The sequence below is a fragment of the Triticum urartu genome, chromosome 2 (assembly GCF_003073215.2).
Source record: "Triticum urartu cultivar G1812 chromosome 2, Tu2.1, whole genome shotgun sequence".
Lineage (NCBI taxonomy): Eukaryota > Viridiplantae > Streptophyta > Magnoliopsida > Poales > Poaceae > Triticum > Triticum urartu.
Window position 1 is genome coordinate 144,382,032 of NC_053023.1, and position 13,034 is coordinate 144,395,065.

General features: G+C 43.3%; 3 protein-coding genes across 3 annotated transcripts; all 3 read left to right on the forward strand.

Moving 5' to 3' along the window:
* Positions 1 to 1,158: 1,158 nt before the first annotated feature.
* LOC125536443 lies at positions 1,159 to 1,904 on the forward strand. The gene is made up of 2 exons (XM_048699674.1): positions 1,159 to 1,343; positions 1,456 to 1,904. The coding sequence occupies exons 1-2, from the start codon at positions 1,268 to 1,270 to the stop codon at positions 1,647 to 1,649; spliced, it is 270 nt and encodes an 89-aa protein (XP_048555631.1). The 5' UTR covers positions 1,159 to 1,267; the 3' UTR covers positions 1,650 to 1,904.
* A 3,513-nt stretch (positions 1,905 to 5,417) lies between these two features.
* LOC125541296 lies at positions 5,418 to 6,150 on the forward strand. The gene is made up of 2 exons (XM_048704741.1): positions 5,418 to 5,582; positions 5,704 to 6,150. Exons 1-2 carry the CDS (start codon positions 5,507 to 5,509, stop codon positions 5,892 to 5,894), a joined length of 267 nt encoding a protein of 88 aa, XP_048560698.1. The 5' UTR covers positions 5,418 to 5,506; the 3' UTR covers positions 5,895 to 6,150.
* Positions 6,151 to 10,834: 4,684 nt separating this feature from the next.
* On the forward strand, positions 10,835 to 11,591 carry LOC125541297 (Bowman-Birk type proteinase inhibitor B5-like). Its single transcript, XM_048704742.1, has 2 exons — positions 10,835 to 11,011; positions 11,161 to 11,591. The coding sequence occupies exons 1-2, from the start codon at positions 10,936 to 10,938 to the stop codon at positions 11,355 to 11,357; spliced, it is 273 nt and encodes a 90-aa protein (XP_048560699.1). The 5' UTR covers positions 10,835 to 10,935; the 3' UTR covers positions 11,358 to 11,591.
* The last annotated feature ends 1,443 nt before the right edge of the window (positions 11,592 to 13,034 follow it).

Genomic DNA, 13,034 nt, shown 5'->3' on the forward strand with positions numbered 1-13,034 from the left:
ACCCCGTGCTGCCTTGGGGCGGCAACTGGCTCCGTCGGGCTAGGCGAGGGAGGTGGAGCAGCGAGCTGCCACGCTTGTATCCGGCGAGCTCGGGGGGGCTACCCAGCCGGCTTTTATGCCGGAGGGCCGCTCTTCCGACTTGTCGGATGCCATTGAAAGAGTGGAGAAAAGAGTGAAGGGGGGTGGGAAGCAGTGGAGTGGTGTTATTCTTGCCCAGCGTCTGGCCTTGTTTAAATACAGGACGGACGGGAGGAGCTCGGCCGGGTTGCGCTTAATACTGGCCCGCCCGTGGACGGACGTGTGGCCGGAGTAGGTATCTCGGCTTCCACGCGGGTTTAATAGCGCCGTTTGAATGCGGTGATGAGGCGTGTTCAACCGGACGTGCAGCGGGCGACACCCTCGGCCGGCGCGCCTCTTCAATTTGTGGAGATAGTGAGAGGGCGTGTCCGCCTGAGCCGCCTTCAATATGGAGCGGCACGCTCAAGAGTGGCATGAATGCGGGTAGGTGACGCCGGGGGGAAGCATGTGCAGAAGGATGGGATTGGTGGACCAGGACAGTCAGAAACGGGATTGGGATCGGTCCGGACACCCGCAAATATTCTCGCGTTTGTCTTCGGTTTGCGGGAGAAAATGCGTCCAGACCGCGCAACGGGCCGATACAGGATGGTGTTGGATAGTTTTCGCGATCCGGATAGCACGTTTCAAACAATTGCGAAAGGTTTGAGAGTCGATGTTGAAGATGCTCTTATGGCTCTAAATTAGCATCATTAAATCCGTTTTGAAATGTACTTTGATACTATCAATTTGATGTCATATATTTTATTATTATTTTTTATAAAGTTGATCGAAATTTTAAAACTTTGACTCGTAAAGAAACTAGATGTACAATTATACACGGAAGGAGTATAGTGTGAAATTATATCTGCTGTCGTGGTCTAAATCGGTGTGCACGTGATCTGATGTGCTGGACATGAGTGATATATACAATGCATGTCAAACAATCCACGCCGCCTATAAAACAAAAAAAGAAACGAGTCCAACTTTCCAAACCAGTAGTCAAACATCTTTATCCCCCCACCTAACCAAATAATAACGACCTGTAGCCTAGCAGCCATAGCAGGATTGTCAATCAAGTTACGAAATCGACGCCTATATATAGAGCTGCCCGCAGCTTTAGCCAGCCACACCACCACAACAACAGAGAGCATTCTACCACCGCACCGCACGAGTGAAGTGAGAGCTTTGCACGAAAAGTTCATCAGCGACCATGAAGGGCACCAAGCTCGCGGCGATCCTCATCCTCCAGGCCGTCCTGGTCATGGGAGTCCTCTCACACGTGAACGGTAAGCAGTGCTCATGCTCAATCGTTCTACCTGTAGTTCGATCGATTTGGGCAGTCATGTCTTGTACGTAGTAAGTGATATTACCTGATGCCGATGTCTTGCGTGCTTGCAGCCGACTATTTCCCCAAGTGCTGCAACAACTGCAGGTCCTTCTCCGGGGTCGACGTCTGCGACGACGCCCACCCCAAGTGCCCCAAGGGCTGCTCGGCGTGCCGCGTGGTGTCGACGAGCCCCGAAATGTGGCGCTGCGCGGATATGAAATCCACCGTCGACGGCACCTGCGGTGGGCCCTGCAAGAAGTACTGATCGGCTCATGCCAGCATGATATGTTCCGCCTAAAATGAAATAAAAGCTCAGACGAGATGAGCAGCGTCATCGTGCCTATGCGTGTGTGTGTGGCCAACAAATATGTATACCAGTATGCCGTGTCTTCGTCGCTGTGTTTTCTCTCTCGAGAAAAAGTTGGTGTTGCTTGTTGTTCAGATATCCGGAATATCCTCCGTGAATAAGTAATGATTGTGCGTTGGTGGCAATAATATGAGTTCTCTTGTCCACGCGTTACATGTTTCCCGTTGTATTTATATCCTCTCCGATATGATATCCATTGTTCACATGTTAAGCAGTATGTTAGATGCTTTGCTTATTTTCCCCTAAAAAGGATGCTTAGCTTATTTTATTTTATTTTTTAGAAAAAACTTCAATCTATTTATCAAACATATACTAGTACTAGCTTAATTAACACATACTCACACGAGCTGATTGGCGGCTATTTGAAATTTACCTTTCTAGTTTTTCGCACATACAATAACTATTCTACGTACTCTTACCATCTTACTATGGGCATGCCACACCTTTCATCCTGACTAATATTTGCTGATGTTTGCTAAACGGGCTAAGAAATGTGTCTGCAATCACACGTTTGACAATTTTGTGTACCTGTATAGGAAGTATGGCTACAAACCAAACTTGCTGTTAAAAGAAATTCTTGTAATGTTATCTCGAAACATCTATGTTTGCTCGGTTTGACTTGAATGCAAATGGTAAAAGGTTCCATATTTCATCTCAGTTTTTTCCTAAAGCATAATCATGCTTCGAGAAAGGTGGTTCAACATAAGATATAGTTTTAAAAAATGACAAAAGAATTCGTAAAAGCGGACTAATAGGAATGTTATATTGTTGTACAATGAGATCATGCAATTAGGAATTATTCGTAACCTATGATAATATATGTCATGCAAAAGACTTATTCCAGGTGGGTTGCAACGATGCCTTCAATAGCACCAATGTCAACTCTTGCCGTTAGGCTTCCTTGCAAAGGAAGCGAGCGGCCTTATGACCCTGGTGTTTGAGTCAACTTTATTATTTTTCTTATTTCGTGTCTTTACACATTTATAGGCACTAGCTAGAGTACATAATAACCACTTGCCTTTCCTAATAATAATAATGATGATGATGATGATGATGATAACAGCAACAACAATAATAATGACGAATATCCATTTCTGAGCCCAGACTCATCTGCACCCGGTCAAGAAATAATTCACAAAAAATACAAAAATCATTTTTTTTGCATGGTAGATAATTTGGTGTGTGAGGTGCACTCCAAATTCCAGTTCATTTCGACATATGAGTAGCTCTCGGCAAAAAAAAGACAAATTGGGTCAGAACAACATATGAATAGTAAACTTTTTTATAGACCCCAAATTTGTCTTTTTTCTCGAGATGTCCAAATGATCTGGAATTTGAAGTGCACCTCACACACGAAATTATCTATCATGCAAAAATATTGATTCTTTTTGAATTTCTCTAGTATTTGTTTTGAATATTTTTCCATCGTTGCAGGTGCAGATGAGCCTGGGCACCGAATCGCTGCTCTCAATAATAATAATAATAATAATAATAATAATAATAATAATAATAATAATAATAATAATAATAACCACTTGCCTATTCTTACTGGTAACATCTCTTGCAATCTTTCACAAGAGATAAACAATTAAAATAGAATGAAGAAATCAGTAACTATCACTTGTGTTCTTTTTGCAAAATGAAATAACGGTATTCACAATTATGCGGGTGTAATTACGTTTCTTCTCTGTACCTAGTTTGAATAATCATTCCAATAGAAAATGGGATTAGTTGGTTTTTATGTATTCGGCGAAAAGATGTGCACAATCGTATTTCAAAAAGTAAGCAACAAAAGATGTACACATTGTTAAAAAAAACAAGCATACAAGCCTATGGAGTTCATGGCGTGCAATTGTAGCCATGGTAGGCTCGACGCATCAAATGGTTCGTCCTCACCGATGAGAGGCTAGATCGAACCAGATGCCATGATGGATCCGATTGACATAACAACAGCATTTCAGAAAGTATGGCCAAACAGGTGCCAAATCAACTTTTGAGGCATTTGGCACGAGTGCCTGCACTCCCTAGGCGATGCCACAGGAAAAATTTAGGGAACTCGAGCACCCAGGGCCTCTTTGGTTGGTTGCATATTGCTCCGCCCTAGATGCTACTTTGGCATGTTTGGATGCTTAGTCTGCATTCGGCTTTTGGCCTGAACGGAATTTAAAACACCTCTTAGCTAGGCCCCTAGGAACGGATGAATCAGACGTTTCCTCTCAACCAGGCTATCGGCATTCACGGGAGGGAAACGCGATGGTGAGCTCATGTGACCTTGCGGGCATCCCAATATAACGGCATGAGGAATTGGATCACCTCCCGTCGATTCAGTCGCCCTATTTAGTCCCCGCTCGCTCACCGCCGGAACCCCACCACCATTTCATCCCCTTCAAGCTCTCTATCTCGGGTGGATTCTTCACAAATGAGCAGTTACAAACGCATCTTCTCCGGTCCGCGGTGGTTGGCGGCGGCGATCGTTCTTCCTCCTCTTCCCTGAGCTGTTTCACGCCTTCCCCTGAGCTCGATGATCATCTTCGAGTGCAAGCCAAGCAAGGCGGCAGCTGGAGGTTGGTCAGATTCATGTGTAAATCCTAAACTCGGGTGCTATATAAGGCAGGGCTATGGATTAGCCAGAGGGACCAACTCTCGTAGAAATGTTACTCTCGATAGCAGTAAATCATCCCCCATTGTGACCCTCGCACGAGGTACTCCACCATGAGTACAAACTAGAAGCAAGACATAGGGTGTTCTCCAAGGGGGGACTGAACACGTGTAACTAACTCGTGTGACCTCCATTTTGGCAGTTCTAGCCGTGTTCGCCACCCTATCGAGGGTACTGGCGGTTATACGTACTGTCCGATGGCATGCCAAGCAGTGGCTACGCTGGTAGGGGAACATATCCAGATCAGATCTGTGTTCATGCCAAATGACTACATGTCGGGCCAAACCATCACTTTCAGCTCTTTCGGGCTCATCGACGATCAACGCGGTCTACACTTACAACGTTCCCATCCGTGTCATGCACTTTGGAAGCCTAGAATTCCACTTCAATCGATAAGGCGATTTCGTATGCCTCTGCACTCCTCCATCACCCTTGGCGCATGGGGCACAGCTGGCCATGACCAAAGGTAGGCGGTTGGGCCTTCAGCAAACCATCAGCCTGCCCGATACCAAGGCATCAACATGATCTTCTAGGCCTCGGACAAACATTAACAAACTTGCAAAATATCCTTGTGTCATATATTTGTACTAAAATTTAAATTATTCTATGAGTAAAATTTGTAGTCAAAGACGTGTATTGGAGACTGAAAAGTTAAACACATCTTGTATTTCGAAATGGAGGGCTTGGCTAGGTACACTGAAGTGACGTGCACATAGAACATTTGACGATTCAATCGATCCACCGCTCCGGCGCGAATAGAAACGTGTTCTTTTCATACATAACCGACTGATCATGAGGAAATAAGTGTGCTGATGCGCTGGACATGGAAGATGGAGATGTGCCTAACACGTCTAAGCCGCCTTTAAAGAAAAAGGAAACGAGTCCAAGCTAGCAAGGAGTCAAACAAGTTTATCCCAAACCACGATAACAAAAAAACAATTCATAGCTGACGCGGCAAGTTGGCATGCTTCAAGAACTGACATCTATATATAGAGTTGCTTGTAGCTTTGGCCAGGCACAACCACAACATAAACCATCATTCCACGAGCAGACGGGACAGTGCAGAGCTTCCCTATAGAGAAGTTTAGGAGCAACGATGAAGAGTAGCACACTCGTGGTCATCCTGGTTCTCCAGGCCGTCCTGGTCATGGGGATCCTCTCACAGGCCAACGGTATGGTTGCTGGTTGCCGTATTGTGATTTCGTTGAGATATTTAGCTTACACACACACAAGTGATAGTTAACTGATGTCAATCCAGTTAACAAGGCGATTAACTGATATGATTCCATGCAGCCGAGTTCCCAAAGTGCTGCGACAGCTGCAGGTTCTTCTCGGGGGCCGTGGTCTGCGACGACGCCGGCCCCAAGTGCCGCGACGGCTGCGTGAACTGCCGCGTCGTGCAGACGAGCCCTAAGAAGACGTTCCGATGCGCCGATGCACGCGTCGACGATGGCACGCCCTGCAAGCCCTGCAAGAAGTACTGATCGCTCATGCTCAGAACATCAGATGTTGCGCCGAAAATAAAAGCTGGGATGAGTTGAGCAGAGCCGTTATGGCTGTACGTGCACGTGTTCCACGCCCAACAACAATTGTTGTTATCATCGTCGTCGTTATGCTTTTCTCTCTCTCTCCAGAAAAAGCTGTTGTCGCTGCTCCGTGAATAAATCACATAAGTATGTATCACAGTATCAGTGTATGCGTCTCTGCTCAATCAAATAAAAATCAGTTTATTTGTGTCAATATATTTGTTGTACCGCCCAGTTCAAATGGTGAACCGATCCTTCTCGGTGCTCAAGCGTACGTACGGCCGTCACACTCGGTGCGAGTCGGGATAATTCATTATTTACGCAAGTCAGGGCCATGATGTCATGCATGCATGGTACCGATCTCATCTCTTTTTTTTTGAATACGATACAGACGCAGGCGCTCGTATACACGTGCATACACTCATCCTTATGAACACACACGCACACCCTATCTCTATAAGCACCTTCGAAAGACTGAGCCGACATATCATCTTGAAATTTACGAGTCATCGTAGGCACCTCGCCGTCAACGGAAACATCTCCTCCCATTGAATGCGCATCGCCGAAAATACTGAAATAAATTCAGAAATAAATGTGAGCATCAGGACTTAGAACCCTGATGGACTGGGGTACCGATCTCATCTTGGCGGGTATGGAACATGCACATGCTAGGACTCCATTATTGAATGGTTAGCCAGCCAATCATCTCGCGAATATGCATGCATCATGCATCACGCACGTTACATACCAGGATACGCATCTCGTGATTTCGTCTAGCTTGTCGGTCGCTAGTTAGCTAACATGGAGATACAAATATACTAGTACTACTAAGGTAGATCTCTCTTTGGTTATGACTTGAGCAATATCACCGTTTACCAGGGCATGTAAACACTGAGCTACGAGCTCAGTGTCGGTCATGCAGCATGCTTGAATAAAAACGTGACACTGTTCATCGGTCTATCCCTCTCTCACAGGTCTGTTTCCTAAAGATTGAGGATGGTGCAGCGACTCGGTGACGCAGATCCATCCCTCGCTGTCCCGTCGGCACGAGCACGTGAAGAGGAGGGCCATTCATGCCTGGGAGTACCCGCCATGGCAGCATTAGCTCCCCCGGACAAGTCCATATAGCAGGACCGAAGACATTGCTATAGACAAATGTTTGGTGGGCCTTCACACTTGCTCACATTTATCTCCAACCACGATATCCCCACCTACCAAAAACTGTAACTGGTCGATGGCATGGCAAACATTAGCATGTTTGCGTATACCCTCCTACATGTAGTGTTGTTTTGCAGCTGCGGACGGCAAGCAAAGCATTCCACAGGTGTAGATATGAAAATGGGAGCGCTTTTGCTTAAAACGCTTAGTGCCAAATGATAAAGATTAGCACGCTGCTGATGATCCTAGTTCTCCTGGCGGTCCTCGCTACTGGAAAGATTGAGCAAGTGCGACGCCGGCTGCTAGGAGTGCGTCCAGTTTTTTTTTTTCTTTCGAGCAAACTTCCGATGTATTCATCTTGAATCATGCTAGTACAACGAACATCAGAAATAATAAAAATTATATCTAGATCCGTAGACCATCTAACGACGACTAGACTACAAGCACTGAAACTCGGCGCCTTAATCCAAATAAACAGGTTCCATGTGAAAAAATACATACATTCTATGATACATACACGAGCACTTTTTGTGACATGGCCATCAATTTTTAGTATATGTGATGAACATTTTTAATACACAATCAACATTTTTTTGTTGAAATGCACGATCAATGAACACACGGTGTTTAAAAAAGTGCATGATGGACATTGTGACTTGTGAGTACAAGATAAACATTTTTTCCATTATGATGAGCACTTTTCAATGAATGGTAAACATTTTTGAAATTAGACAATGAAACACACGACGAAAGTTTGTCTAATGTGTGATGAACACTTTTAAAAAAAATGTTGATGCTTTAAAAAATGTTCATGTAAGTATAAAAAGTGTTAACACATAATGATGTTTTTTATTACAAGATGAATACTTTTTAAATACACCATGAATAATTTCTATGGTTGATATTTTTATTTGAGCGATAAATTTTTTTGAAAGCACGATGCACGTTTTTAAACAAAAAAGGGCAAACTTTTCATATACGAAAAAAGTTTTAATAGACATAATTTTTTGTATATCCATGACCATTTTTTGACGTGCATGAACATTTTGAACACAAAACGATTAAAGAAAACTGAAAAATGTAAAGAAAACAGAAACACGGATGAAAAGTAGTAACGGAGCATTGGCTTCGCTCGCACTTTTTACATAGTGCGTTCCCAGCCTTGTCCTTTTTCAGAAGAAGTGTGCTGCTAGCTTCTTTTAAGCACAAGTATTTTGGGGACAATCTTTTATGATGCCGAGAATATCAGGTTCTCAAGCAAACAGCTATCTCAAGATGCCGAGAATATGAGGTTCTATCACACATTAGGTGCTCCCATGCTATCATTTTTTTAAAATATTTACATCTTTCAAAAAATCCTGAAAATAATTATGAGTGTTCACAAGACATGTGTCTACAATCTGTAAAAAATTCATATATATTTTTTAAATGGACATTGAGAAACAAAAAAGACAAATTCATCATGATAGTATCACTAAAAGACAAAAGGTAAAATGACACTGTTCACATTTGGATTTGCCCTTTTTGTTTCTACATGTGTATTTCATATTTTAACTTGAAATTCCTACACATTGTAAATACACACAATTGTTTTAACTTTTTTAAAGATGGAAACTGTTTTTTTTTAAATGGTAGCATGAGAGCAACTAATGTTTGGTAGCACAAGATATAAGATTGTTCGGTCGTTGCTTGTAGGGATGAAAATGGAGTGGAAACTTTCTGCTTTTCCGTAGGAAAAATGAAAACGGAGAGGAAATATGGAAACAGAAACGGAAATTTGCAAACCGAAAGTGGTAGTGGATTTTTTTTATGCGGAAACAGAAACAAAAACGGAATGGTGTTTTCCGGTGGAACATGCGTGGAAACTAAACTTTCCGTTTCCGTGAATATGAAATTTCTTTTTTAACTATAGACCTATCGTTACTTTGTAGTTCAACCACAAAACAACACAGGATGACACAATGAGTAGAATTAATCATTTAAGACCAACTTCTACTAGCACACATGTACTCAGCTTGACCCTATATGGCTATATGCAATTGTCCAGTACCACTACAATACTACGCTAAGTTGCTAACATAATGATATTATTTTGTAGTCATGTTAATAGTTCATTAAATTTGTTCATCTTTGTGTGTATTTCTCTATGATTCAAGGGGGTTTTAAGTTCCGGTCAACGCCCACTTTTGTTTTGGTGTCCGCTTTGTATTCGCTCCGTGTCCGTTTTCGATAGTATTCGTTTCCGTATTCATTTACGAGGTTTCTGTATTCGTTTCCACCGCTATAAAAATATATGATAGCACTTAGTTCCATCTGTTTCCGTTCTGTTTTCATCCCTAGTGGCTTGAATCTGAACGTGTACAGAGTATCAAAAGCCATCACACCTTATGAATGTCGAGAGCTGATGAGATCTTTTGGCAAGACGACTATTTGTCATTGTGCGCTAAAGAGGCAATTTGTTTATACATGTAGTTCAAATATATTTATATCCGGATAGTCATAGGAGCGCACAAGCTCGCCCGCTCACGGAATCTCTAGGCACACGTTCTCCTCGGGATATACTGCCCGGCAGAATATTTTTACACACATATAAAAATATTTTTTCAAATACACATGAACATTTATATATCCACTCTTTAACGTACGTCCACTATTTATATTTTTTAGCGCATGCAATTTACCCAAAAGAATAGAAAAATGAAAATAAAGATGTAAATAAAATTGGAAGGCAAAAATAAAAATAGAGCGTTCCCTCCACTAGCTTTTTTGGGAAGTGTGTTGCTAACTTTTTTCAGTTTTCCCTTTCAGAAAAACTTTTTTCGGTTTTAGAGGAAGTGCGTTCGCTCCAAACTAACCTATTTTACACACGAAGTGTTGCATCCCAACTCAAGAAAGAAAGAAAGTGTGCTTCGACGGAACATCATTAGCTCTCGGTTACTGCACCCACCCATGTCGTTGTTTCATCATACAGGCCCACGTCCACATGCCTGTCTTTTCCCTGCACAAACTCACCCGTGTTTCCGCAATCATTGAAGTCTCTTTTGGTTTGGAGGAATTTTGTAGAAATTTCATAGGGTAGGATTTTTATAGGAAAAATTCCTATAGAGCTCTTTGGTTTGTAGGAATGAAATCCTATTTCTATGGAGCAAATCTTTCTATCCTCCACATTTCATAGGAAAATAAATATTAACCTAGACTCAATGGAAAAAATCCTATGATGTGAAACAAAAGACATCTCCTTTCATATTCCTACTCATAGGATTTGAGATGCATGTCATCTCATTTCCTATGACTTTTCTATTCTTATAATTTTCCTACCTTATGAACCAAAGGAGGTCTCAATGCTTGCTCCAACATCATGATTTTTTCATTAGTCCATCTAGCAGGAGCAAGCGAGCTCGTCTACTCTACCCAGCATTCTTTATATGTATATTATTAGTCTATGTTATTCTTCAGTAACTAGCTTTATACTCCCGGGTAGTACTAGTATGAAAACAATATCTGATGTCGGCCTAAATCAGTGTGCACGTTATCTGGTTTGCTGGACATGAGTGGTGTCCATGTCCACGCCGCCTATAAAAAAAACCCGGGAAAACGAGTCCAAGTTTCCAAGCTAGCTGCTACTAGCCAAACATCTTTATGCCCCCAACTAACCAAATAATGCACGTGGCGATCGCAGCATCGCAGCCGAGGCCGCTTGCCAATCAACTTACGAAATCGACGCCTATATATAGAGCTGCTCGCAGCTTTAGCCAGCCACACCACTACCACAGAGCATTCTACCACTAGACCGACCGCACAGGTGAAGTGAGAGCTTTGCGCTAAGGGTTCATCAGCAACCATGAAGAGCACCAAGCTCGCGGCGATCCTGATCCTCCAGGCCGTCCTGGTCATGGGGATCCTCTCACACGTGAACGGTAAGCTGCTGATGCTCAATCACTTCACCTCTTCCTAAGCAAAGCTCGATCATTTCGTGATGCCCCAGAGGGAGGGGAGGTCTCTCGTCTCGTCTTATCAGTGACATATTATCTGGTTCTGATGCCGTCGGTGTCTTGCGTGCATGCAGCCGACTTCTTCCCCAAGTGCTGCAACAACTGCAGGTCCTTCTCCGGGGTCGACGTCTGCGACGACGCCCACCCCCAGTGCCCCAAGGGCTGCTCGGCCTGCCGCGTGGTGACGCCCAGCCCTCACAAGACGTTCCGGTGCGCCGACATGAAGAGCACCGTCGATGGCACCTGCGGCGGGCCATGCAAAAAGCACTGATCCGTACAGGGCTTCAGTCTCAGACGAGGGGTGCCGCCTAAAATAAAGCTCAGATGAGATGAGCAGTCATGGCGCCTATGCTTCTCTGTGGGTCGTGCTATACGGCCAACAATATGTATACTGCTATCGTCGTGTCTTGTCAATGTGTTTCCTCTCTCGAGAAAGGTGGTGGTGCTTGTACTTGTGTTCACCTATCCTCCGTGAATAAACACATGTGATGATTGTATGTGCCTACTCAATATTGCATTTATACTCTCCGATATCACGTCTCATACGAGCTGATGGAATGCTCTTTGAAATTTACCTTTCTACTTTCGGCACAGCAAACAACTGTCCGACGTACTACTCTTTTACCATCATTCGGCGGCAAGTCACAACTTTCATGGCTGCCTTTTTTTTTAACGTGGTGGCTGCCAAGTAGTTTGCAGAGTTTGCTAAATCGACTACACGAAATGTGTCTGCAGTCACGCGTTTGTTAAATTTGCCTGCCTGTATAAAAAGTATGGCTAAAAATCGAACTTGCTCTTGGCGAACCACCTTAAGTTGTAAGAACCTCATTATTCTCAAAACTTCAATTATCTTGTTCCTTTCGCCTTGATCATGAATAGTGAAAGGTTTCGTATTAATTAGATCTTATCTCAATTCTTTCTAAAGCATAACCAGGCTTTGGACTAAAGTTGGTTCATCACCTCAGCATCACATAGTACTTGAAAAAATGTAACAAAAAAACATACGAACGGGCTGAATTTTTTTAATATATTTTCTCTATGTAGTCTGAAATTTTCGAAAATCAACCTTTTAGGTTTCAAAAATTCTGAAAAGTAAGACAAACATCATTGGGATGTATACTTCATGTTTTAAAAGTTTTCATACTAGGAGTCTATAATTTTATTATTTTATGCGTAGCGCACATCAAAACTTCATCATGAACACTTAACAAACATGAAGTATCATGTACTAGTATGCATCCCTATATGCGATGAAAACATGCAACAAGACATTAACCCAAACAACTCATATATGAGTAGTTAACAAAAATGTGGAGCTAATGGACCCCTCAAACTTAACTCCTCAAAAACAAATTGTGGACAAACAACTCATACAAAACTCAAAGTGAGACTAGATTAAGACCACATAAGACTAATTATACATAATACTTTATAACTAAACATCATAATAAAGTAGATACCACTTTAGAGCTAAAACATACTAATCCTTATCGGAGTCGAGGTAGACCACGCAGGGCTTTCCGAAGCGCGATGCATCGGCGTCAGGGTCCCCGCCATGGCACTGGCGCATCGCCAAGGCCGTATGAGTTATCGACAGCGAGCTCACTGAGAATGTGTTCCGTTGTCGATCCACGTCGGCCAAGACACACTTATTCACAGCCACCTCGCGCTCAGTGGCAATGAAGCGCTCAAAAGAGAGCTCGACCTCCATCACCTTTGGGTCAGCGTCGAACTTGGTGGTGACATTGGCATGCTCCTCCACGAGCTGAGCATTAGTCGCCTGATGGTTCTCCTCCTCGAGAAATGCCCTATCATGCTCCCGCTCTGCCTCCTCCTACAAGAGGAGGAGGATGTGGTCGTCGGCGCCGCCTTGTCATCGGCTCCTTGGCCATCGGCCCATCCTCGTCCTCTGCCTTGACCCCTCCTCTTCTCCCCCTACCTCCACCTT